The sequence below is a fragment of the Rhinatrema bivittatum genome, chromosome 5, assembly GCF_901001135.1.
Source record: "Rhinatrema bivittatum chromosome 5, aRhiBiv1.1, whole genome shotgun sequence".
Lineage (NCBI taxonomy): Eukaryota > Metazoa > Chordata > Amphibia > Gymnophiona > Rhinatrematidae > Rhinatrema > Rhinatrema bivittatum.
Window position 1 is genome coordinate 31,499,452 of NC_042619.1, and position 27,967 is coordinate 31,527,418.

Here is a 27,967-nt window from a genome sequence, read left to right on the forward strand (position 1 = left end):
ACTGATAACCCTGTGTAAATAAATAGGCCTTTAGCATCTTCCTAAAGTCAATTAAGACTGCTTTTTTTTTAACTGTTTAGATCAGCGGTTCTCAACCGGTGTGTCGCCAAGCACCGGCAGGTGTGTAGCGGCTCCCGGTTTCCCACTCCTTTCTCCCCAGGGGCGGGGCTGAAGAGTGGAGAGATCTGTGCGCTGTCACTGGAGGCCAGGCTGAAGAATGGAGAGACACTGCGCGCCACCGCCGGAGGACAGGCTGGCGGGGCCGAAGAGACAGACTGGTCAGCGAGGTGACTGGTGTGTGTGTGTGTGAGAGACAGAGACTGGTCAGCGAGGTGACTGGTGAGTGTGTGAAGAGAAGTTAGGGAGGTTACTGGTCTGTGTGAGACAGAAACTGGTTGTGACTGGTTGTGGGTCCTAAGGAAGAGGACAGAGCTTCAGCAGCCACTGCTGCTTCTGGTGAGTGCTATTGGCCTGCAAGGGAAGGAGTAGGAGAGCTGTTGGAGAGGGTAAATAAAGGCGGCTTTTAAAGTTTATTTTTCTTGATTGACTGCCATTTTAATTATTGAGTATTATGTGATGTGTCTGCTGTTTTGAAATATTTTATTGATATTTGGCCAATTTTTCATAATTTTTATGAGTTTTTAATTGTTGGATGTTATTCTGTTCATCAGCTGTTTTGTAACATTTATTAGTATAGTTTTACAATTATTTCTATCTATAGCAGCTTGGCGTGCTCTGTTTTCCTAATAGGAGGTGTATTAGTGTTTAGGGCCTAGTTAAATTTTTTATTTTTTTTTTTTAGATTTATATTCTACTTTTCACTCTTTTTTCAGTGTTTCAAAGTGGAATACATTCAGGTACTGTAGGTATTTTGTGGTATTTGTAGTGGTAAATTACTGTCTTTTCATAAGGAGGGGTATTGTGCCTGCCAGTAAAGAGTTTGTTTTGCTTTTACTGAGATGTCATCAGAACCAGAATATCTTTTTTTGTATGGTGAATTGTATGGGTAATGCCCTAGTTCTGCTCTGCACCCACTTTTTGGGGGTCGAGGGGGTTCCTGAGGATGCAGAATGAATATTTACATTTTGCCCCGTGACGGTCACACAGTGTGTCACGCAAATGAGAACCATCTGTCAGGTGAGTCCCGGCCGAAAAAAGGTTGAGAACCACTGGTTTAGATAATGCATTCCACAATTTTGGTCCCTGAATACAAAAAAGATAATCCCTAGACTCTTCTAGATGAACACATTTAAAAGAAGGAAAATCTACGTTCAATTGGGATCTTGACCGGAGTGTTCTGTTAGGGCAATACATCTTAAGAGCAGTTTTCATACTGGGGTCGATTTTAAAAGGCGTGCACGCATGTTATAAAATATGATATCTGAGCACACTTGCACATGCCGATTTTATAATCAGTGCGCGCACATGTGGGCGGGTGTCAGTCATGTGTGCATTGGGGGGATTTTAAAAAAATACGTGTGACGATGCAGGTAGGCTTTCCCTAACCCTACCCTTTTTCCCTCTTCCCCAACCCCTAAACTATCACTAATTATTCCCTATTTTTTTTTTGTTACTTAATGCTCCTCTAGAGCAGACGTAATCTCCACACGCCTGCAGCTAGCCGGCACGCTCTTCCCCGGGATAGTGTCGAATGGAGCTGTCCTGGCCGTTCTCCCCCCCCCCCAGACCACACCCCCGCCCGCCCCTTTCTTTGGGCCCGGCACTTCAGCGCATAACGGGGGTTACGCATGAGACCGGACCCTTTGTAAAATGCGCACAGCGCACGCAAGGCCTGGCCACACATGTAACCCCCCAATCTTACACAAGCCAGGCTTTTAAAATTTGGACGACTTTTCACTTCTTTGTATACTATCATTAAAACTCTAAATGTAATCCGCCAGGCCACAGGAAGCCAATGATACTTTAATAGATATGGAATAATGTGAAAATAAAATGGAATTTGCTCTATTATTCTCATGGCAGAATTTTGCATGTATTGTGCAGCCTGAATGGCATTTTTTGGAATACCCAACTAAAAATCACTACAATAATCAATGGTGGACAAGGCTATTGAGTGAATCACCATTTATAAGTCAAAAAGGATTGAATTCTTCTAAGTATCCGTAGTTTAAAGTATGAGGTTTGTTCTACCTTTTTAATCTGAGGATGAAGAAATAGCTTGGTATCCATTATAAAACCCAGATTTTTCACTTTATCACTAATAGTAATTGATGTCCCATCAATGTCTAAATTCCTTGGAAAATCCCATGTAGTATATCTTGCAAGGTACAAAATTTCTTTTTTTTACATATTCAAGACAAATTTGTTTTTTGTCAACCACTGATTCAAATACTTTAAGCAAACAGAAATTTTCTGCAGGGCTTCATCTTTGGTCCCACTCACGGGTTCAAAGAACTGTACATCATCAATGAAAATTCGATATCCAACCTCCTGATCAGCGAGGTCATGACCAATAGGGGCTAAATAGATATTTTAAAAAATTGCCGATAGAGAGGATCCTTGAGCTGCGATCTTCAAGAAAAGACGTAAACCTTTTTAAAACTACATCACCTACTCCAATTTCTCTTAAATATATTAGCCGAATTTTATGATCAATTGTGCCAAATGCTGCTGATAAATCAAGGAGGACCAGAAAAAATTCAGTGCCTGAGTCAAATCAATATTTGAAGACATCGAACTACGACAATAGTAAGCTTTCTGTGCTATAGCCTACTCTGAAGCCAAATTGTTGAGAATCTAAACACGAGTGTATATTGTTTTAAGACAATTATTTGAGGACTTTGGTTATAAAAGGCAGCAAAATACACTAAATAAAAATTGGGCAAGGCAAAAGGCTCCTCAGTGGCAGGAGGAGCTCCCAGAACTGAGCACCACAGCCACTGAAGTCGATGGTGGAATTTTAACTGCCTTCAGCGTCTGGCCCCGACTTATGTCCGTTGCTGTGATGACCTCAGCAGTGGGCAGAGTTTCAGCCCTAACTGATGAAAGGAGGCAAAATAAATTAAATAAAGATCGGGCCAGGCAAAAAGCACATTACATATCTTAAGCAAGATTAAGGCTGTTTGTAATTTTTGGAAGGTGCACTACTGCACCTTTGGAATATTAGTGTGCATGCTGAGAGGTTATTTTGGATCGCTTTCAAATAGAAGTCAGATGAGCATATGGGACCGAAAGCTTTACATTCTAAAAAAAATCTTAACAGTCTGTTGAATCATGACTAGATGACTGTTATTGGATGTTCAACCATCAACTGTTATATTGAGATGCTATTACAGTACATATCCTTCAAGACCCCAAAATACATTTATTTTATTTTTTTCAGATTTAAAACCAGTAACTTTTAAACAGGTGTGCGGGCACACAAATGTGCGATTTTTTCAGCCCATGTCAGGGAATGAGGCCATTTTTTAACATATACACATATATGTGTGCATGTTATAAAATAGTCTGACTGCACACACATGTGCGCACAAGTTTTAGTTGATGCGCGCCTATGCGCGCACATGCTGCTTCTAACATGTAAATGGGAATTGTAAAAGCCATTTGCGCCAACGCCATTAGCTGTTTTCCCAGTTCATTCCTATTTTGCCCAGTTAAGGGATAGGACTTCCAAACCCCCTGTTAGACCCGACTTAAAACCCCACTGATATGTCTAGATTTTTTTTGTTTTATAACTTGCACGTTCTCCATTGCAGAAGTAAAGTTACGTGGCAGGGGACCCCAGCGTGGGCTTGAGCGTGTATTTACACGCTAATTTCAAATTCGGGAATGCCCATGTCTTGCCCCTTTTTGGGAACTTTTCAATTTGAGCGCATAGCGGGAGATACGCGCTTAACACGTGCAGCTTTCTAAATCCGCTCAGTGTGCGCAGGCCCGACTTGTATGCATATCTCCTGGTTTTGGTACATGGCAGGCTTTTAAAATTCACCTTTAAGGATGGTACAATAATCAAGAACACATGTCAGGTATGCCAACTGGGTAAAGACAACAAGTCTCTCCAAATTAACAGGGCAGTTGGGGAGTGACAATGCTAATAAGGTGTTCTCAGCCTTTTGCTGTTCAGATCTGGACTTTAGGTATTGGTGCTGGGGGCACCTACAGAGAAACAAAAGGTCATTGGTTGCAATGGGGAAAAACTCAGCTTACTCTGACGTGGGCAGTCATAGAGCTTACAAATAGTCCAAAATTGGTACAAGGGCTCTTGCAGAGGGATCCAGAGAGAACTATATTTATGAAACATCCTCCCATTTCTTCTAAAATGTACTAGATTGTCCACAAATAGCATGACAGAGTTAGAGTATCAGAAATGTGTTGGTTTCTGAAGTTCCTTCTCTTTAGCAAATACATTTATTTCCTTCCAGGTGAATTAAAATTGTTCCTTACAAGATAAGCCCTGGATCTTACAACTAAATCTAGTTCTGTGACCTAACAGTCAAAGTGAGGGCCCTGCAAAGTCACACACTGTGCTTTATACAAACTCTAGTGCATATCTAATCTGTTTCTAACAAAGATAACACGCTACAACATAAAATTTGAAAACGCTGCGAAACAGATAATCTCAAAGTCACTTTCTCCAGCAAGTCTGAAAGTATGGTGATCCTGCCAGGACAATGAGTAAACACTGGCCACCAACACGACCAACTAGAGTTCAGCAAAACAATATCAATCCTGACCAGTAATACACATGGCTAATGAGTTTCCAAGCTAATGAACAATATGAGGGTGCGCTGAATTTGTCAAAAATAATGCACATTCTAATGAATATAGAAAAGAAAACACAAAAAAAACTTACTTCTTCCACAGTCAGGACCCAGAAAACCAAGGAAACAATGGCAGCTTCCAGACATACATTCCCCATTTCCATAGCAGTTGCTGGGACAATCATCCACCGATTCTATAGGAAAGAAGTAGTACCAGAGAGATAAGCAAAAATATAAAAACATTTCCTTTACAGACAAAATTGTAAATGTTTGACAATGACTGTTCACAAAGCACTTGTTCTTTGCTTCTGAAAATATGTTGATGCTAGAGATTCAGGTCAGTTTCAGGCAGAAGTGCTATGCACCGAGACACAGAAGACGTATGAACAAGTCTGCCCAACAGGACTGGCAGGGGTTTGGTGTACTAATCCCAGCGAGACAGGGAAAATGGCTGCCGCTAAACCTGCAAACATCTGCCAGTCAAAGAAGCAATGCTGACAATACCTTACTCCTCCCCAAGGCCCATGCTGCCATGTGATCTGCAGCAAGTGTGAGGGGTCCAGGCTAAGATGGGAAACAGAGGGAGGGAGAGAGAGAGGCCAGGGATAGAGGATTTCATGAGAACCATGTGAGACAGAGAGAGAGAGAGAGAGAGAGTCAGACATTGAGCAGAGTGTGGGAGAAAGAGAGAGGGAGATGCTGGTCAGAGTCGGGAGAAGATAGGGTAGGAGGATTGAAAGAGATTGGTGGAGATAGGATGGAGAACTCAGAGGGGAGGATAGAGATAGAATGGTGGGGACAGGATAGGATTGAGAGAGGTTTGGAACAGGGTGGAGGTGTTGAGAGAGAAAGATAGGGATGAAAGGAAGGGGATCTCCATTAGGGACTCCCCCATGCAGAGCAGCTACTGGACAAAACAGGTGCACTGGGCAAGGGATGTCTTTGGCACTCCTTGCCCCTTGGGCTTATGAGTCATATTCACACACTGACTCATAAGGGCAGTGAGATGTTCTCCCAGCTTGGCATCCTGGGCAAACACCCTATTTGCCAACCCTTGCAATGGCCCTACTCCTCAATGAAGGCCCTCTCATCTCTTCAAAACGTGAGGCTCTTTGGTACAGTGCATTCTGATTTCTTGGCTCTTGGTGATGAAAGCTTGACCACCCTTGCCCTAAGCCTTCATTTGCAATTACTCTGCCATTTGCCCCTTATTTTATATCTCCTCTCAAGTTACTTAGTCCAGGCTCTAAAGTGGTGGATAGCCCCTGGCTGGGGCTATCCACCACGGCTCCTTCCAGAATGCTGCAATTGTGGGCCCTAAAGGTGGCCACTAGATGTCACTATTGCCTGATGACTATCTCCTCATAGGAGCAGTGAGCAGTGCCTCTGCAGCATCACCATCCCTGACTGACCTACAGAACAGAAGACCTGAGCCGGGAATCAAACTTTATTGATTTATTCAAAGTCATTGCCTACCAAAAGCTCAAGATAATGTATAAAATGAACAATTTTATATCAAAAAAATTAATAACAAATAGAAAATATTAATAGATACAAAATAATAATAGCATAGCTTATATGACAAACTAAAGCAAATTAAACAAATCCGTCCACGACCAGCAGAAGACCTAGTCAGATGCCTGAATGATTAAAGTTCACCTGAAGCATCGAAGTTAGAAACATGATGCCTGTGTCGGGAGTTCAGATCTGATAAATATGACAAATATTATTGCTGACGTTGAGATTTTATGTTACAGTTGTGGACCCTTAGTCCGGAGTGAGAGATGATAACCACCGAGGAACAACCCCAATGGACTCATCTCCAGAAGGTGGTATAGGAGAGCGGCGCTACCTGGAATAGGTTCCTCGGATCAAGCAGTACGGCCCTCCGAGAAGCGGATAACCTATGAATGCCGGTGAGTCCCCAAGGAGTGGGTACTCCAGGCATTCACCCACTAGAAGCGGTACCAAGATGAGAGGAAGTCCAGGCAGAAGATCCGGGGCAGGCAGCGAAGATGCAGAGACAAAGTCCATTGCCTACATGCCAATTTCAAACATTACATGTAAATTTTAACTGGAGCGCTTGTGTGCCTATAAATGCATGTACTGGGCACGCAAGCAAAGATACGCTTAATTTTATATCGTGCGTGTGGGTACACGCATATCATTTAAAATATTCCTGTCGTGTCTATGTGTGCAGCCTTTATGTGCATAGTGACCATGGGTACGGGGAGGAGAGAGAAAGACAGACAGACAATCTGACATTCTATGTATCTCCCACTGTAAGAGGGGCACTTTCAAAATGTAACAGGCATGTGGAGAATGCAGGGTAGGGTTTTTTTGGGGGGGGAGGGAGTGTTACAAGGGTCTACAGATCCTTGCGCCCTAGGCAGATCAATGTAACACAGCGCCCCAACCCCCCCAACCCACCCCGAGTAAAATGTGCCCCTCTTACAGCGGGAGATATAGAGAGTGTCAGATTCTCTCTCTCTGGTGTTCAGGACCCCTCTGGCTCAAAATCTCCACACTTGCGCCTCATCAGGACCAGCAGTAAAGTTACGCAGGTAACATGGCAAGGTGCGCCATGATCAGCCTTTGCAAAATCCTGGGTTCCGCACACAAGTATGTACGGTTGCTCACGCGCGGCTCAAAGGGACCGATTTTGCGTGAGCAAGGCTTTTACAATCGAGTTTAACTTTTGCTTTGTGTGTTCATACATTTTTACTGCACTCACAAGAATGTTTTAATACAATTTCAGTTTAGTAAATATAACATTAACTCGTCTGGGAGGACACTGCTACAGTATTTTACATCATTTTTAATGTAATGACACAACAAAAAAAGATGCAATTACAGTGCCCGGGATAGCGTTTCAGCTGAGAGTTTTCTAAGTCAAATGTCTTCTTTATCTACTGTGCCTCAGACGTAAATTGCCTGGAGCTAATCAAATCCATCCTCCAAATCTAAACCCAAATCTCTTGGAAGGAGATAAGCTCTTTACCTTTTGTCGCTTGATCTAACATCCACATGCCCTGTACTTGCCAGCCCGGTCAATGAATGCACAAAGTTAATTTTAAACATTTGGGTTGCACAAGAGAAGCATTTGGGTAATGTCTTTCCATTTCATTTTCAACGAATCGCTCAGATTCATATTACTGGTAAATTGTTCTTAATTTTTGTAGGCACCATCCCTGGAATGGGACACAGGAGAACAGGAAAGATGAGTTCTCATTCCACCTCCAACCGTTAAGGATTCCTCTCGTCCCTCCAATCCTGCAGCCCCAATCTAACATAAGAACATAAGAAAATGCCATACTGGGTCAGACAAGGGTCCATCAAGCCCAGCATCCTGTTTCCAACAGAGGCCAATCCAGGCCACAAGAACCTGGCAAGTACCCAAAAAAAGTCTATTCCATGTTACCATTGCTAATGGCAGTAGCTATTCTCTAAGTGAACTTAATAGCAGGTAATGGACTTCTCCTCCAAGAACTTATCCAATCCTTTTTTAAACACAGCTATACTAACTGCACTGACCACATCCTCTGGCAACAAATTCCAAAGTTTACTTGTGCGTTGAGTAAAAAAGAACTTTCTCCGATTAGTTTTAAATGTGCCACATGCTAACTTCATGGAGTGCCCCCTAGTCCTTCTATTATCCGAAAGAGTAAATAACCGATTCACATCTACCCGTTCTAGACCTCTCATGATTTTAAACACCTCTATCATATCCCCCCTCAGTCGTCTCTTCTCCAAGCTGAAAAGTCCTAACCTCTTTAGCCTTTCCTTATATGGGAGCTGTTCCATCCCCTTTCTCATTTTGGTTGCCCTTCTCTGTACCTTCTCCATCGCAATTATATCTTTTTTGAGATGCGGCGACCAGAATTGTACGCAGTATTCAAGGTGCGGTCTCACCATGGAGCGATACAGAGGCATTATGACATTTTCTGTTTTATTCACCATTCCCTTCCTAATAATTCCTAACATTGTTTGCTTTTTTGACTGCCGCAGCACACTGTACCAACGATTTCAATGTGTTATCCACTATGACACCTAGATCTCTTTCTTGCTGAACGATACGTGCAGGGTGATACCCAAGAAACTTTGGGAAGATGAACTTGCCATTCTCTTTGCTCATTTTCAGTTTCTTCCTGCATCCAGTGCATTGCACAAAAGAATTTCCTTCCTTTCTAAAGGATCTAGAAAATGTGTAAAAATCTATACTGGAAACAGTTCCTGAGAAATCTAATTGTCTGTCTCCTGTTTCTCTTCAAGCCAGTCACTTTTGTCTCACTTATGCCGGGCATATTTCTTTCTGCATTTGTCCTTCCCTCCCCTGTAAACACCCTCACCCCCCCTCATTCATTTATTATAACTAGCATACTCTATGTACAAACCAGTTTGCATACGCACATCCCTAGGTCATTTCCACATTATTCCACAGAACAAATATATAAACATCCATTGAAACTTCACCTCAAGACCGTACCCCAGCATATCTCAGCTTCTAACTTACTACAGGCAATTTACCTCGGGAATGTCCTAGATTAAGCTTGCAGGCTACCCTAATGCGACCTCCTCTGCAGGTCATCTTTTAAAATTCTATGCATACACTTTTGCATCCCCTCTGATACAAAACATACTCCCACATGTGATCCCTATAATACAGCAGGCATTTTTAAGCCCCTAATCTAAATTTTCAAACAAAGCCATGACCATTAACAAAGCTCTATGAGTCACATTTAAGGGTGAATTTCTGGAGGCTTATGAAGGGGTTGTGCGTAGTAAATTAGCATATATACATGTAAGCAGCCTCTGTGCACTGCAAGCGAATTTTCGGAAGGCTAGGAGGATACAAGCACTGTGCTGCTGCATGGGAAAGTAAGCACATACATAAAGAACATTTTGAGGGTGTTCCGAGGCGGGGTTTGTAAGTATGTGCACATTCATACATATTATAAATAGAGTACATGTACACAGCATCAAACATGGTGTACACGTTTTTACATCTGATAATCAAATCACAGAAATTAAACCGGACTTCTCTTCTGTCTGTAAGTTTTTGGGTGTGGGGGACGGAGGTCTGGAGCAAGTGGCGGAGGGTGCGAGCGAACTGGTAAAGGCCTGGAGCAACCAATGGAAGTCTTGGTGAACTGGTGCTTGGACGTGCGCACACAAGTTAAGTATTTTCATAAGCGAGATGCGCGCATACATCAGTCAGTGTTACAAAATACCTGGATCCGCTCACAAACTGAGGGTTATTATACATTTACAATTTTGTACATAAAATATATGCGTGTACTTTTATAAAATAGATATATCAACTATCTGCATTTAAAAAAAATCTGCAGGAGATCACGTGATGCAGTGAAGGGATCAGACATGGGATTTCCCTTCTCGGCCTTTTTGCTTCCATCCCTCCCCATCTGTGGCCCCCACCTTGATATCAAGTGGACATTTTAACCTAAAATCATCGGGGCACTCATATTTACCAGCAACTGGCAGAATGACATCCAGGATTACGAGAAAAGAGAAAGAAAAGGACAGACCCAGACCACCTGAGCAGGCCTTAGATCGGTGGTCCCCAAACCTGTCCTGAAGGGCCACCAGCCAGTCGGGTTTTTGGGATGTCCTCAATGAATATGCATGAGAGAAAAATTGCATGCACTGCCTCCATAACATGTAAATTTTCTCTCATGCATATTCATTGAGGATATCCCAAAAACCCAACTGGCTGGTGGCCCTCCAGGACAGGTTTGGGGACCACTGCCTTAGATGATGGACTGTCCTGGATGCACCCCCGACTCTAGCCTTAGAGGAAATACGCACCGCGGTTCGTGATGCCCTTGGTCCTGAACTGTCAGCGATCTCTACCAAATTGACAGAATTAACAACCTCTATTGCTGGCTTTGAAACCCGTGTGACAGCTGTGGAGCAGAGAGTCTCTGATGTCCAGGATGACCAGAATGGTATGCGGCAGGAGGTGGGCGACATTAAAGCAATGTTGGTGAAACAAGCAGAACGTTTAGAGGACCTCGAGAACCAGTCCAGAAGATCAAACTTACGTTTTGTTGGAATTCCAGAAAAAATAGCCGACAAAGATCTGGCTCCGTTTCTGGAGGAATGGCTGCCGCTGAGGATAGAGAGGGCCCACCGTTTAGGCCCAAAAAGGGATGCCGCGGAAAAACCGAGGGTCACAATTGCAAAAATTTTAAATTTCCAACACAAATCCCAAATTCTCCGAGCTACCCGCACTGGGAAGGGCCTGGAATACGAAAACCAAAAAGTGCTCGTTTTTCAAGATTTCTCCACGGGCCTCAGCCAGCAGAGGCGGGAGCTGACGCCATTTTGAAGCCGTCTCTATGCCCTGAACCAACGAGCGCTGCTGGTGTACCCAGCGCGACTGCGAGTGATCACCCCGAAAGGCGTCCGATGGCTGAACTCACCGGTGGAGGCTCAAGATTATCTCGCAACGCTGGACAAGTTGACGCCGGGAGAAGTAGGAGCACTGGGTCGGTGAGAACATGGCGACTGTATACATTTTGTCAGGGTGGCCGCCAGCTGAATGGCGCTAGAGCATGGCGGTCCCGAGGTACTGGTGCTTCACGTCGGGGGAGCCCGGATCGGACAGATCGATAGTATAGCGAGCCCGCAGACTGTTCCTTGGAGGGAGCCCCGATGGCTGTTACAGGAGGGTCCTCGAGTATGGGGCCGGTGGGGAGCCGGCTCTTGTGTAGAGGCCAGAGCAGCAATCAGGGTGTGGACCTTGCTTTCAATTTCAATTATTTCCTTTCCCTTTGCGCCCTTCTTATTTGTCTCCCTGACGTTAGACCGTTTAGGTTATTTTATTAAATGTACATTGGGCACTGTTTGCTCGTTTGGGAAACTTTCGTGGATCTTTTATTAGCATTGTTGCTATAAGAACTGTTTATACTCCACTTGAAATTGTACTTTAGCTGCTTCCTGCTATGGAGGTATTTGGGGGTGGGTGGATGGGTGTGGGGATGGAAGGGCCATTTGTATTATAGTGGTCTCCCTAAGCCGTACGGCTGAGTTTCTAGATGTTCTGGGGAGCTGGGAGGGGAAGGGGGGTCGGGAGGGAAGGGAATTTGGTAATGGAGTTGTTTCACCTAGATATGTGTGCTGTAATATGAGTTTGGGAGTGTATTGTTTGTTGTATGTTGGGTCCTGGGCCACAGACCTTCAAAAAATGGGGATCTCAGCTGGGAGGATCCCTGTTTTCTCATTCTTTTTTACCTTTTCTTATTACTATCCTTGTGAAGGCAGTATATGGCAAGTCAGCACATGCGCTTGCTATCCTGGAACATTTGCGGTATAAATTCACCCATTAAAAGAACAAAAATGCTCTCCCTTCTTAAACGGAAATCAGCGGATTTGGTTTTCTTCCAGGAAATGCATCTTACGGATGCAGAACATCAAAAGCTCTGTCAGAAGTGGGTGGGCATGGTACACTATGCTTCTGCAACTAGCAAATCAGCTGGAGTAGCTATTTTGATTCATAGCCACTTGCCAATTCTCATTAAACAAGAAATTAAAGACCCTAAGGGTAGATACCTCCTATTGATAGTGGAGCTTTTTCATCACACAATAGTACTGTGCAACCTTTACACCCCCAATTATCCCAGTATAGCATTTTTCCAAACTATCCATGACCAGTTAGTTCCTTAAGCTTATCCAGAATTTTCTTCCTATTATCTTCCTATTATCGTAGGGGGTGATTTTAAAGATCCCCAGTTGGATCGGAGCGGTGGGTCCAGGCAGAAGTCATTGGGGTAAACCCTTTTCCCTGTTAGAACAGGAACTAGATCTGGTAGATGCGTGGCGGGCTTTGAACCCTACGGCTCGGGATTTTACTCACCTTTCACAGATCCATGCCACGCACTCCCAGTTAGATTATATCTTGTTGAATTCCAGTTTGTTTTCTCAGCTTACTGAAGCAGGAATCGATGATATTGTTCTCTCTGATCACGCCCCAGTTTGGGTGGAATTAACTTGCACAGGTGGGCCGCCCCGGATGATGAGATGGAGATTTCCCTATTATCTGGCTGGGGATGCGGGATTGAAAGACCATCTTTTGGTTAAATGAAAGGATTATGTTTCTCATAATGCATCACATGAGAGCGACCCAGTACTTTTTTGGTACGCCTCTAAAGCGATTTTGAGGGGGGAAATCATTTCATACGTGGCACATAGGAAGAAAATTCTGGATAAGCGTATTCTCACTCTGAACTCTCATCTTCGAAGTGCTAAGCAGAAACTCCTCCTTGATAATTCTCCGTCCAATAGGGCAGTTTATATATCAGCGCAACATGCGCTTAATTCTTTGTTACATCAAAGAGCCAAGAAAAGTGTGTTATATTATCAGTACAAGTTATTTCAAATGGGGAATAAATCGGGCAGACTAATGACTAACTTGATTCGAGCACGCTGTCAGTCTCATTATGTGGCGGCACTTAAATCTCCCTCGGGACACCTAGTGACTGATACACCCCAGATATTGCAGGTTCTTCAGGATTACTATGCTCAACTTTACACTGCCACAGCCCCAAATGTGGATGGCTGTTCCTCCTTTTGTGACAGGATAGGGATGCCCCAAATCCCCGCTGAACAGCAAGCCCAGCTTAATCTACCGATTTCTGAGGCGGAGATTTGGTGAGTTATCTGGCAGGCGAAATCTTATAAGGCACCAGGTCCCGATGGTTTTACAGTTGAGTATTATAAAGCCCTGACTGATGTATTGGTAGGCCCACTCACCAATACTTTTAATGCCCTGATTGAGCAGGGTTGTTACCCGGGGCAGAGCAATGAAGCCAACATAACATTGATCCTGAAACCAGGGAAAGATCCCCAGTCTCTGGCGGCCCATCGACCCATCTCCTTATTAAATGTGGACCAAATGTTTCTGGCAAAAATTCTGGCAGACAGGTTGGCTCGGGTTTTGCCCTCCTTAATTAGAACTGACCAAGTTGGGTTTGTACAAAAACGATATGCATCTACTAATATCAGGCGGGTTCTGGTTGCCATAGCGCTTTGTCAGCAAGCAGGGTTGCCCTTTATCTCCACTGCTCTTTTTACTACAGTTGGAGCCCCTTTTGTTGGCTATCCAGGAGAATCGGCAGGTCAAAGGGGTTCGTTTTCACACACAAATGTTCAAATATGCGGCTTTTGCTGATGATGTCCTGGTTTTCTTAACTAATCCTAAGTCCTCATTGCAGACCTTGTTATCTTTTTTTAATGAGTTTGGTTTATTTGTGGGCTTTCGCCTGAATCATGATAAGTCTGAGGCGCTAGCATATCCTGATACACTGTGTGACAGCTGGGAGGGTATCTTTCCTTTGCTCTGGGCCCCTGGTCGCCTGCGTTACTTGGGGGTGTACTTGACTAACGAGCTTTCCCAGTTATATGACTCCAATATCCCTCCTTTAGTGGCCTCCTCTTTAGATAGAATGCGTAAGTGGAAATCCCTCCCACTATCTCTAGGGGGTCGCATTCAATTGTTTAAGATGGTTATCTTGCCTCAATGGCTGTATGTCTTTCAGAGTTTAACACTTCGCCTTAAGGTTAATGAACACAGACAGCTAGAGAGAGGGATGTGTTTTTTTTTCTGGAGGGGGAAGAAGTCCAGGATCGCACTTTCCCGGCTGCAAAGTAAATGAGTATTCCCGATTTGCGTCAATACAACTTAGCCAGTAATCTCCGAATGGTACGTGAATGGTTACTGGGGGAAGGGTATTACTTTAACTTGGAGGCTGAATGCACAATTTTTGGATCCAGTGTACTGCGCTTTGTCCTACAGACATCGTGGGCAAAACTACAGCTCCCTGACCTTTTAGCGGGCTTGGTGTCCCCGATGCGCTATGCCTGGTCCCAGTTCCTGAAGTTGTCGCGGTTACCTCGAGGTTGTGCTTACCTTTTACCCCTGCAAGGCAACTTAGATTTTTCCCCGGGTTCCTCTTCTGTGGTGTTTAGGGAAAGAGCGAAATAGGGAGTCACCCAAGTAGGTCATGTTTTTGATGCTACGGGACATCTTCTTACTCCTGATCAGATGTCCCAGCTATATGGCCTGCACAATCTTTCTGTATTTGCTTATCTGCAGTTATCCCATTATGTGAAATTCTTGCCAAAAGACAGTCTATTACCTAGTGGATTCCAGGTTGTTGCTGAATTTTTTCGGTTGGAGCAACCAAAAATACCGTTGCTCTCGCAATATTATCAAAACTTGAGAGCAGCCATGTACCAAAATGCCTGTGCGGCCCTAGCCGAACATTGGAATGGAGAAGGCACATTCCGAGTAACGGATGTTCAACTACAGGCCAGCCTCCAGCATATAGCCCAGTCTTCCTCGAACTCCTATTATAGAGAAATGCAATATAAATTTCTTTGGAGGGCGTATATCTCTCCCCTGGTGGCATTTCATTCCACCTTGCTTCCGACGGCGACTTGTGGGAAGTGCGATCAGGCAATCGGTACCCTTTCTCATATGCTCTGGGGCTGTTCGATTATTCAGAAATTTTGAAGGTGGGTTGTATCTTACCTAGCTAGTATATTGGGGATTTCTTTGTCTGTTTCTCCCCTCTTGATCCTTTTTGACTGTATTCCTATGTTACGCATCCGAGAAGTGGGTCATCGTCGCCTGTTTATGAAAACATGTTATGTAGGCAAAAAATTGATACTTCTGCAGTGGAAGGAATCGGCAGGCTTCTCCTTTTGGGCTTGGAGAAATCACTTCCACTGCTTGATGCAGATGGAGCAGTTGTCAGCTCGGACTTCACCAAAGGCGCGGCGCACCTTTCTTCAAATTTGGGACCCTTATTTACAGACTTTACCGCACAGAACGTGCAGTTGGATCATAAATGACTAGCCTTTTTCACTATAGTTGGGCCTGGGACCTTTTACTGCTGTGGCCTGGCACTAGTATCATAGTGCATGATAAATGACATTGTTTTGGGGGGGGGGGGGGGGAATAGGGGGGGGGGAGTTTGTTGGGTATGGTTGTATCAACTTTGTTACTCGGTATTGCTTGGTGTGGTTGAATGCTTAAGGAACAAGGTATTTAACTTGCTGATTTGTATTCTGATGTCATATTTGGAAAAGCAATAAAAATTGTTACGTAAAAAAAAAAAAAAATCTGCATGTAATGAAACATATGCATGTACTTCTGAGGCACTGATATGCAGTATTTTAATAACTGTGCTGCTCCAGCTGCATAGTTTATAAAATACAGATATAACTTTAGGCTCACCTATTTATGGTTGTATATGCTGACTTATACACACTATTGAAAATTAGCCTCCCTCTGACAAGAGATGGGTTGGCTAATAGTTACGTGAAACATTGTTACTCCACATGTTTGCTGCATTTCCCAGGAAATCTCTGGAAGCCTTTATACTTTGAAAATAAACAAGTTCGGTCTTGTTTTTATAATTAATTTCACCTATACAGTATTATGCAGTTACTCTTCTTAGTCCCTGACAAACAATCACTAACAGTCACAAACACATGATCATATCATCATTGCAATACACACGATCTTCCGATGACGGCCACATCACATAAGGCTCATCGTATTTCTCCAAAATTCTCTGACTACATCTTTTTCTTGCACATGTATAATACTACGCCTCCTTAACAGCTGACCCCCATTGAGTTTATCATATGTTCCCACAATATTATAATGCAAAAAAATATTCCTATAGATGATCTCTTATTACTTCGTGTGTTCTCATATCTTTATCTCCATATTTTCACTTAAAGCCAGAGATTGTTGGCAAAACTCATTGGTTCACATGTAAAGTTAAATGATGTATCAGCACATAACTGCAAGATTTCCATATAAACTTGGATCACTGTGGTGCATTCTCCACATGCCTGTTACATTTCACAAGGAATTCAGTGGAAGACTCACATTGAGTTGAGGCACTATAGAACCTTATTTTGCTCATTCATTAAATTGTCACACACTGTCAGAGTTTGCAATAACAAATCTGCTGCAGACCTGAAATTCTCAAACTAGGCCAGCTTCACATGAAGCAGCTCACAATAATTCTTTTCTCTAGTATTCACAGATTTTCTGCAGTTAGTACATTGTAATCAAGAGTCTACAAATAAAAAATCAGCACATTGTTTCTTAGCCTGGAGTACAGTATATAAAACTCTCTCACCCTGGTATTCTCCATTTGCTTCCTTCTACACATACAGTATGAATCACAGCATTTCCATTTTGTTTTCTGAAAGAGATTCAATATAACCTTGCATTTCTTTAGTATCTTCAAATGTTTGGGGTAGAGCAGTCCAAACTAGACTTCATATGTCTTAGTTGCTCTCACATTGCTAGAAACGTCTTTCTTTTCTGTGCTACAACTTTATATCTATGAGAATCAAACTTTTCTTTCCTTCTCGGATTACAGGTGATTTTTTTCAGAATTTACAATAGTTTATACAAATAAATACATTTGTGGCACCCCTGTGAGTTGGCCACTAGATGTCACTAGTTCCCTATATAGAACACACTATCAGTGTACCCTCCTCAGCCCCTCCCAACCTGGAGGGCTGTGGTTGGACGCCTCAACCTATTTAGCCCAGCCATTTTAGAACTCAGTGTGATCAGTTTTAGAGAGACTCTGAACCATGAGGATGTTTTAGTTTTACTCTCTAGTGAGGCCTGAAATTAAGGACACCTACCTACAGAGAAATACATATGTATCAGCAGTCAGATGTAACTTTAACATTATGGACAAATGGAATTTTATTTAATCATTGCCAAATCAGTAAACTTTATTTTAGTATCCTTTATTTTAATATCCAGAGCTGGTCCTGTCTGTTTGTCCCAGCATCTCATCCCTTAGGATACAGCTAGTTTCTACACACATTGAAAGGAAGTCACCATGATCTGGGCTATAAACGAGAGCTTCCCCCCATAAAAAGAATCCACCATAGGATAGAGAGTCAAGAATGGGATGTTAATTGCTAGCTGGAGCAGCCCCGAAGAAAACAAAAATGTTTGTGTGCCTTTGGGACTTAAATCCCCCAGTAAGGGTTTCATATTATTGAGAGCATCTCAAGATGTGAATCGCCATTCACCTTGAGGATTTTTTTTGTTGCTGGTGTTATGGTGCTCGTTCAATCTGAAAATTTTTGTAAACTGAATTTCCAGTATCTCTGGTAAAAATGTCTCCATACAGAGAAATGATCAGGGCCGGTGCTGCCATTAAGCAAAGTAGGTGGTTGCCTAGACCAGTGGTTCTCAACCTTTTTTCGGCCGGGACACACCTGACAGATGGTTCTCACATGCGTGACACATTGAACATGTGACCATCACGGGGCTAAATGTAAACATGCACTCTGCATCCACAGGAATCCCCTCAACCCCTAGCAATGAGTGCAGAGCAGATCTAGGGCATTACCCTGTACAACTCGCCATACAAAAAAGATATTCTGGTTCTGATGACATCCCAGTAAAAGCAAAACAAACTCCTTTTACTACCAGGCAAAATAGCCTTCCTTATGAAAAGACAGTAATTTACCACTAATGCTTATCCTATTGAGAAAACACAACAAACAAGATTGATACAAATGCCTGCATGCTTAGTTAAATACCTCGCCTCGGTCACACACCCTTCACCAAGTACAGAAGTACCACAAATTATAAATATGAAGACAGAAACTGGAATAGAAAATAAAAAAAGCGGCAGCCGTTTGGATTCAAGAACTTGCCTGGTAAAGCAGAGTAAAGAACTTGCTCCGGTCCCTGGACCCCGTGACACTGCGAGGGGGAGACCGCCTACAAAACCAGCGGGATTGCGGCGTACCACTGCAGCCGTTTGGATTCAAGAACTTGCCTGGTAAAGCAGAGTAAAGAACTTGCTCCGGTCCCTGGACCCCGTGACGCTGCGAGGGGGAGACCGCCTACAAAACCAGCGGGATTGCGGCGTACCACTGCAGCCGTTTGGATTCAAGAACTTGCCTGGTAAAGCAGAGTAAAGAACTTGCTCCGGTCCCTGGACCCCGTGACGCTGCGAGGGGGAGACCGCCTACAAAACCAGCGGGATTGCGGCGTACCACTGCAGCCGTTTGGATTCAAGAACTTGCCTGGTAAAGCAGAGTAAAGAACTTGCTCCGGTCCCTGGACCCCGTGACGCTGCGAGGGGGAGACCGCCTACAAAACTAGCGGGATTGCGGCGTACCACTGCAGCCGTTTGGATTCAAGAACTTGCCTGGTAAAGCAGAGTAAAGAACTTGCTCCGGTCTCTGGACCCCGTGACGCTGCGAGGGGGAGACCGCCTACAAAACCAGCGGGATTGCGGCGCACTGCCGCCGCGCCGCCAAAGCTGCGCGCACCTAAGGGGCACACGCGGCTTTGTCTGGCTTAGTCCGGATTAGGCCGGAAGGCAGAGAAGAATCTTGGACTCAGTCAGCTGCCAGAGATCTAAGGTGGTGAGTTGTTTTCGTGGAGAAAAGTTATCTTAAAAATTTTCTTTTGAATGCCTCACACAAAGAGGAAGGGAAAAGTCAGAGGAGATCCTCCAATGCCTCTGACCAGTACCCCATCTCAACTTACTATTGGTAATTTTTTTTCACGTGGTGGTTCTATTAATCCAGGTGCGATCCCAGGCTTAGGTGTGAATATAGAGAAAATACAAGCACCGCTGGACTTAAACACCTCATTGAGCCCTGGAGAACCCGTGACTCCTTTGCCGCCTTGCCTTGCACAATCTCCTGTTTTGGGTGGTAGTTACCGACCTACTGGGTTAGGAGAAGCTACTCCCGATGGAGGGAAAATGGAGAGAGAAGGAGCAAGGCCTAAAAGTAAGGGGGATGCAACTGACTCTCCCCAACTCTTAACATCGTTGGCGACTAAAGGGAGGACAGAACCCCTTGATATTAGGGAAGAACTCTGTCCTCAAAGATCAGTGTGTTTGGATAACTCGACAGATTCACAGATGCACCCGATAACGTTGGAGACCATATGGACCACTTTGACTGATTTGAAGACAATAATCCTGTCTTTAAATGCAACAGTAGTCGGCACGCAAGAGCAAGTAGCTAAAATTGAACCGTTAGTGATGCAGCATGAAGAAAAATTTGTTAGATTGGAAAATAGGCTAGATCAAGTTGAAAAAGTTCAGACAGCTCTGATCCAGGGAGAGTCCTTAAATACCAAGAAAATCGAGAGTATTGAAAATAATATGAGATATAATAACCTGAGGTTTTAAATTTCCCGAAGGTGAAATTAATCTCTCCACATGAGCAATATAAACAATACTTAATGGAAAATTTGATGTTAAAAATAGGAGAATTGCCGATTATTGAAAAAATTTTCTTTGTAGTATTAGGGAAAAAGAAAAATGAGATAAATCAACAAAACATACAACAAAATGGGATGGGTAATATAACGGCATTCCTGGAACAGTCAATGTCTGAACAAATAGAATATCGTGGTACATTATATGTGAAATTTATGACTAGTGGAGATAGAGATAGGATATTAAAATTGGCATTGAAGAATAGGGAAAAATTGTATTTAAATCAGAAAATTTGGACATATCCTGATATTACAAGAGTGACCCAAATTCGTAGAAGGAATTTCCTTCAAATGAATGTGGAAATAAAATCTATAGGTGCACAATATATGCTATATTACCCCAGTAAATGTGTGGTAAAATACCAACAGGAAAGGTTTGTGTTCTATGAACCAACAGAGTTACGCAAATTTCTTGATGCAAGGTTGCCTGATACTGAATCTTAGTCCGAGTGAATATAAAAAAGAAATTGAGCCACAATATTTCTTAATTTATATTGCCTTATGTTTGCTCATATCTACACTGCCTTAGCTCTTATTTTGCCTTATAACGGGTATAATTTCTTATAAAAAGGAAAGTATTCATTTTTTTAATGTATGCTTGTTTTGTGTTAGATTTCTTGTTACCCATTCTATGACAAGCGGATATTGCTGTCTGTATTGTACAAAAGCTGAATAAATAAATAAATAATAAATAAATAAATAAATAATTAAAAAAAAAAGAAAATAAAAAAAGCCACTCTGCATGCAGTGCGAACCTGTAGAAATGGAAAGAGAAATATAGCACCTAACAACTCTCAGGATTTGCAATAATGCACACAAACTAACCCGCACAAAGTTACACCTGTGTTATGGAACACACTAAAACAGATGTACCTACAAATGTTGGTAAAAAAAACCAAACCATTAAATAAATAAACAATCCTAAGAAATATAACTATTAAACCAGGCCCTAAACACTAATAATATAATAAGGGATAATAATAAGGGAGGAGGAATAGCCTAGTGGTTAGAGCAGTGGGTTATGAACCAGGAGACCAAAGTTCAAGTCCAGCTGTCGCTCCTTGTGACCTTGGGCAAGTCACTTTACCCTACATTGCCTCAGGTACAAAAAACTTAGATTGTAAGCCCTCTGGGGATAGAGAAATACCTACAGTACCTGAATGTAAACCAGTGTGATATCTCAGTTGAGATGAATGTGGGTATATAAAAATAATAAATAAATAATACATTTCCTATTGGGAAAACAGAATAAGCCAAGCTGCTATAGAGCCCCACACAGAAATAATTGTAAAGCTTTACTAAAAATGTTACAAAACAGATGCTGAACAGAATAATATCCAACAATTAAAAACTCATAAAAAATTATTAAAACATGTCCAAATATCAATAAAATATTTCAAAACAGTAGACATCGCATAATACCCAATAATTAAAATGGCAGTCAATCAAGAAAAATAAATTTTAAAAGCCACCTTTACTTACCCTCTCCAGCAACTCTCCTACTCCTTTCCCTTCCAGGCCAATAGTACTTTGTCAGCGTCCAAAACTGCTATTTCTCCCATCCCACTCCTGGGCTTGGCGATGCCTGCCTCACCGGCCAATCAAAGGCTTCCTCCCTTCTTCCTACTCCCACTGGTAAGTAGAAGGGAGGAGGTTTCCGATTGGCCTGCGCAGGGGCAGGCAGAATGAAGGAGGCTTCCCATTGGGCAATGGGGATAGGAAGAAAGGAGGCTTCCAATTGGCCCGCGGGGGCTGGAAAAAAGGGAGAAGGGAAGTGCAACGGGCAAGTGGGACACCGAGAGACGTGACACACCTGCCGGTGTTTGGCAACACACCGGTTGAGAAGTGACACACCTGGCGGTGTTTGGCGACACACCGGTTGAGAAGTCCTGGCCTAGAGTGCCAAGATTTTAGGGTATGGCAAAATCCTGACAGCATGAGGTCCATAGCGGTGCTGTACCAGAGCAAATACAACCAAAGAAGGAAGCACTGTGCTGGAGCCACTGCCACCGATAGTTAAGTTGGAGTGAGGCTGTGAATGACCAAACAGTCACTTAGGGGGCCAAATATTCTTGCATCAGCCTTGGAAATGATAATTAGTAATAGTAGAAGGATCATCACATTATGTTCCCTTTGGATTCTCCCAAATCCCCAAAGTCCCTTTACAGTTCTGCAATGATTTTGACTTGTCCTGTAGCACTATTAAAGTATCTTCCAACAAAGAAGTCCTTTTCTCCAGTTCATCTACTCTTGGTAAGGTAGAAAGAATTGCGCTGTAAAGGAAGCCACCTTCATTTTAAGTTCTTTAATTGCAGCAGGATTCTCTTTCATTAGTGCTCTTAGGGACTGCAGATCCTTCATAATCAAGGTAAGGCAGGTCTAAGTTTCAGTTTCCTTGCTGGCATTTTTGGTGTTCAAGGAGGGTCCTGTTTGGACCTCTTCAATCCATAGGACACTGTGAAAGCCATTTCATTTTTGGCGGAATTGCCACAGTTATGTCTTAGGGTAAGTATTAGAAAAATATAATTTTACTTGCAGGGTTTACTGTTTTTTTTTTAAGCTTGTTCCTTCAGAGAACAAATCTCTCACACAACCATCCAGCAACAAACTCTGTAGTGCCTACCCCTCCAAATAAGCTAAGCGAACAAATCCTTTATATAAATAAAATGACAAGAGAAAGAAAGGTAAGATAATTTTGTCTGGGTTTCACTGCAAGCTTTTATTAATAATAATAATAATAATAATAATAATACATAAAGAGCCAACTGCTGTCAGGATTGGATGAATTCTGGAGTATAAAACAGAAAGCTTTGCCTTAGCCTTTTACACTGGATCCCATCGACATGAACTGGGTGACAGATGGAAACGGTTGTATGTATGGAAAAGAGAACAGAACTTTGCAGGATGTGTTTTTCATGGGAGCACGCCAGAAAGGCAGGCCAGACTGGAAATTCCCATGTCCCAGTGGTTATCGGTGGTCATTCTGACTATGCTGACAGCCGCACATGATTCATGAACCTTGCTCTGAAAATGAGAACCATGTGCAGGATTTATGAATGAGCTTGCACTGACTGACAACCAATAGATTCCACATTTGTGAAGGTTGGCCCTCTTCTACAGGTGTCACTGCAGGAAGCTTTATGGGACAAGGCAGTCAAGAAATCACTTAAAACGCTTAAGAAAAGCTTTTCTAAATACAAAAATGTACAGGAAACATATGTACATATACTACAAAGTAGAAAACACACTTTACACTCATTTGGACAAATACTTAATAATCAAGTTCCTCCACATACTATTTTAAGCAGATATATCAATCAGCTCATGGTATCTGGACCATCCTTGGTATTATCACAGATATACAGAAAGTTGAGATGTTTTCAAATTGAAGACCCAGATTTTCTCAGGAGTAGCTAAGATAGTCGTTAGCAAATAATAATGATAATGATAATAATAATAATATTTTATAACCCTCACAGCAAGCAGAACATGTTTCAAGAACTAATCCTGATTGTGATCCAATTGAATAAAATGTAGTTTACTAATTTCTCAATTTAAGGACCTTTCTTGACCACAAAGGTAATGTGATGTATTGAAAAGATGTATTGAAAAGATTCTTAGTTTCATATATGGATTTTAGACTTAATTATTCGACTCTTCTAAAACTGAGCTTAAAGCGAATTCATGAACTGTCCAGGATTCTTAGTTTTAGGGAGGTCAATACTCAGGCACAGTCCAGACAGCAAAGTTAGACGAATAAACTTAACTTTGGAGGTAGATTCAATAGTGCAGCTGCATGATTGAATATAGCCGGCTGTCTTAAAGTTAGCTTCCTAATTTTAGAACAGGTCTTTGCCCTGACCAGACTTAGCTGGCTAAGATATTCAGCTAACTAAAGATCGGAATTAGCCGACTAACTCAGCTCCTCCCAGTTATGCCCCCGGAATGCACCTAACTTAGGCTTACAGCCACTAAACCAAAATGTTTTTTCGCGGGAGGGGGTCCCAATAACTTAGGGTGGTGTTGCTTCAACAGTGGGGATCCTGCCCTGAAAAAAAACTGAGGCTTTATGGCATGTTCTTTTGTCTTGCGGTCAAACACCATGGGACAAAAGAATGCAATGAGCGGCACTTTAGGTGCGATGGCGGCCCCAACCTCAAGGGGCCACCATCGCCTTAAGAAGTTGCTTGCTGAAAGAAAAGGTTGAGTGGTGATCAGGGCTGATTCCCCCCCCCCCCCCCCCCCCCCGGTTCAACCAGGGCCACCACTTGAGGTGATCCTGACTCCTCAAAGTAAAAAAAAAAAAAATTTACCATTACCCGCGTGGCGATGGCCCACCCCCAACTTCACAAAGGTTAATAAAAGTCATTGGGGCTCAGCCTTCACCCCAATAGTTAATCTCCTTGGGATATAGTGCCCACCCCAGGCACCTCATCTCCCCCCACAAAGGTATAACTAAAAATCAATGGGGTTCAGTGGGAGACGACCCCCTTCTTCTCTTCCGCCAAGTACAAAAAAAGGATTGGGATATTCAGGGAATTTCCCACATCCCCAGAACCTCCCATTCCCGAACCCCCTCCCACATCCCCTGAACCTTAAAATATAAATGAAGGTCCTGCGATGGGGCTGAGCTTCCCCTAGCACCTGGCCTGGTCAACCTGACCTTGCCCTACTCACGTAACAGAGGTAAGGTCAAGTCGGCAACATTTTGAAAAATAACATTCACCGGGCCAGGTGCTAAGGGCTGCCCCAGCCCCAACACAGGACCTTCCTCTATTTTTTAAGGTGAGGGGTGTGTGTGTGAGAGGGGGGGTGGAATGGGAGGTTTTCCTTGAACACCAATGACCTTTTTATACTGGCGGGGTTACCCCCAGTGATTTTTATTGGGTCCTGGGGCTCTAACGTAACAATTAACGAATTTGGAAAGGTATTGTTATTCTATCAAGGCTGAACGATTTCTTGGTTGGCTGAGATAAAGTAGTAGCATCAGATTGCCTAGTAATGAGCGGTTTAGCATACATTTGCTTTATTCATGCATGCAAATTGCATGCAAAGTAGCTCATTGTAATAGGGAAGGCAATATGGGCAGGGTCATGCATAATATTGCATATATATCTCGCGATATTGCCACAATAAAGCTTTTTCATGCGATATAACTTCTGAGTTAGCTGGCTATATGTTTTTGAATATGAACTTCACAGAGTACAAATTTCGATTACACTGACCTTTCACACTATCAAACCAGAGAAAGAGCTACTTTGACAAAATATGGTCCTATTTTCAAGAATTCTATTTTACTAGCACACAATGTAGGGGAAAGCTTTCTGGAACTGGAGCCTATGTAGTTTATAGTCTTTCTGCAAAACCTCTAAATTGAAGTCATTATCACCATTCAGTTGCACTTGATTATCACCTAGAAGGAAGAGAACTGTGATAATTTTCTTGGTAATTATATTTTAGTAAAATCTATAAGCTCACTTCATTAAATCTAAACAGAAATAGCATATCAATACATCAAGAATACAGTGCTGAGATAAAGTTTGTGAACCCCAGGTGTAATAATGAGAATTACAAGTGCTTACCTCAGTACCCATGTTTAATTGAACCCAGTCTTTTCTTAAGCAAAAAAAGGGGTATAAATTAAATGTCTGTATTTCTTGAGATACAATAATTACTGTGTTTCTTGAGATAAAATAAGACTAATTCAGAATCAGTGTGTGTGAAATAGTAAGTGGAGCTCTAATTTCCTTAGCACAATTAATTACCTAATAAGAATCAGGTGCTTAAATTATTGGGTGCCACAAATAAACTACGCTGAAGAATAAATCTTCAAGGCTGAGTTTGACCTTCATCATAAAATTTGGTGGGAACTAATCAACCATAATTAATAGATGTTTTACACGACTTACAAAACAAACAGGCCGATATAGAAAAACGCGCGGGAGAGCCGGCAAGCGCCGCTCTCCCGGCGTGCGCACAAGCCACTCTCCTGGGCACGCGATTCAGGAGGGTGGCCTATGCAAATTAGGGCCTGCGGTAAAAAGAGGCGCTAGGGACACTAGCGTGTCCCTAGCGCCTTCTTTTTGACAGGAGTGGCGGCTGACAGCGGGTTTGACAGCCGACACTCAATTTTTCTGGTGTCGGTTCTCAAACCCGCTGACAGCCACAGGTTCGGAAAACGTACGCCGGCATAATTGAGTGTCCGTCTTCCGACCCGCAGGCCGCGGGCCGATTAAAAAATTTTTTTTTAAAATTTTTGATTTTTTTTTATTTTTGGGGCCTCCGACTTAATATCGCTATGATATTAAGTCGGAGGGTGTACAGAAAAGCAGTTTTTTCTGCTTTTCTGTACACTTCCCTGGGTGCCGAGCTTTGTTCCAGCAGGAAGGAGGATTAATCTCCAGGGCCCTAGGCTCACAAGGCTGGCTACCAACACACAGTGTTCCAGTCTTTCTTTGGTTGCTCTCTCAGCTGTACTCACAATTTAGAAGTCCTTGCTTTTGGGCACCTCTGACTCTGAATGAAGATGGTGGACCCTCTGGTGGGGAGTTCCACAACAATTTAATGCAACAAAAAATACTTGAAGTTAAGTTTACAACAACAATATTCTACATTGGCTACCTATCGAACAAAGAGTTCAATTCAAAGCACTTTTCACAATACACAAACTGATCCATGACGAAAAAGCAGAACGGCTGAACACAGCGCTGCGAGAACATGTTCCACATAGAAATTTAAGATCAGCAAATAAAGTTCTCTTAACCCTCCCATCAGTAAAAACAGCAAGACTAACACAGGTGAGGGAGCGTGCACTATCACTGGCGGGTCCCACTCTCTGGAACAGCATGTCCCTAGAACTAAGACTACAGAGAGATTTCAAAATGTTCAAAACCAACCTCAAAACATGCTTTTCAAACAGGCTTTTTACAAAGAGAACGTTGAAAACAGATAAGGAAGAGCCAGCATAAGCACTTAACACAATCTCCAGGTACCGACCTGGAAATTATCTTTATCACACTGTTAAGCGTAAATAACAATAAACCGTAGATACCCACCCAAGAGACAGGTACCGATAGATATCTTACGTCAGAAATCAAATAGTTTATAGCGATTCAATTGTTACCGATTATTAATGGCACCTTCATTGTAAAGTTTTTTTTGCTATTTTTTTCTATTTGTGCCCTATTGTAAACCATTATGATGGTAAATAACTTAATGATGGTATAGAAAAAACTTTAAATAAATAAATAAATAAAATTTTATCTTCACAGAAACATCAACAGACCAGATTTATCAGCTGAGTTAGTGTCCTTCAGGATGGCAAGCACTAGGTAAAGACCCAAACTCTCCTGAAAGACAGAGTGGGCTCCTAGCATTCCTCTCTCTTTCTCTCCTGGTAAAAGCTGAATTTCTGAAGGTACAAAGTCCCATAAAATGTTCAAAATTCAAAATCTCTCCTCCCTCTGGGTGGGCAAGAATCGGTGACAAAAAATTCCTCCCAGAACAACATGAACAAGACTCTAAAAATATTTCTCACTTCTTCTCCATCAGGTCACTGCTATCCCTCATTAACCAGAAAGAATCACACCACCTTATCCTGACCTTCCAAGGCAGGGGTGGCAATCCTTCTTAAGCAGGAGCTGGCTCCCAAAAAAAGCAAACTCTCAGAAAAACAAACAGCTCTCTCAAACATTCTTCTTCCACTCCTCCAAGATAATCCCTTCTAAACCTGAAGAGTATTGGCCAGGGTAATCTCTCTAACCCTAGTTTCCAGGCTGAAGGCCCAGCATGGGAAATCTCTCCAACTAGTTTCCTTCTCCAAATCACACACACAAAAACAAAAATATGTAAATTCCCCTAAATCAGGCTCCAACAAGACACTCTGTTACTCGAAACTGCAACACAAAAGGCCCCACTTCTCCACATG

At 42.7% G+C, this 27,967-nt stretch overlaps 1 protein-coding gene across 1 annotated transcript in view; it reads right to left on the reverse strand.

Moving 5' to 3' along the window:
- TENM4 (teneurin transmembrane protein 4) overlaps nt 1–27,967 on the reverse strand; it is a 954,015-nt gene that overhangs the window by 359,214 nt on the left and 566,834 nt on the right. The window contains exon 10 of the mRNA XM_029602209.1: nt 4,814–4,915. Within this exon, the coding sequence (XP_029458069.1) occupies nt 4,814–4,915 (102 nt within the window). The remainder of the gene's footprint in view (nt 1–4,813; nt 4,916–27,967) is intronic.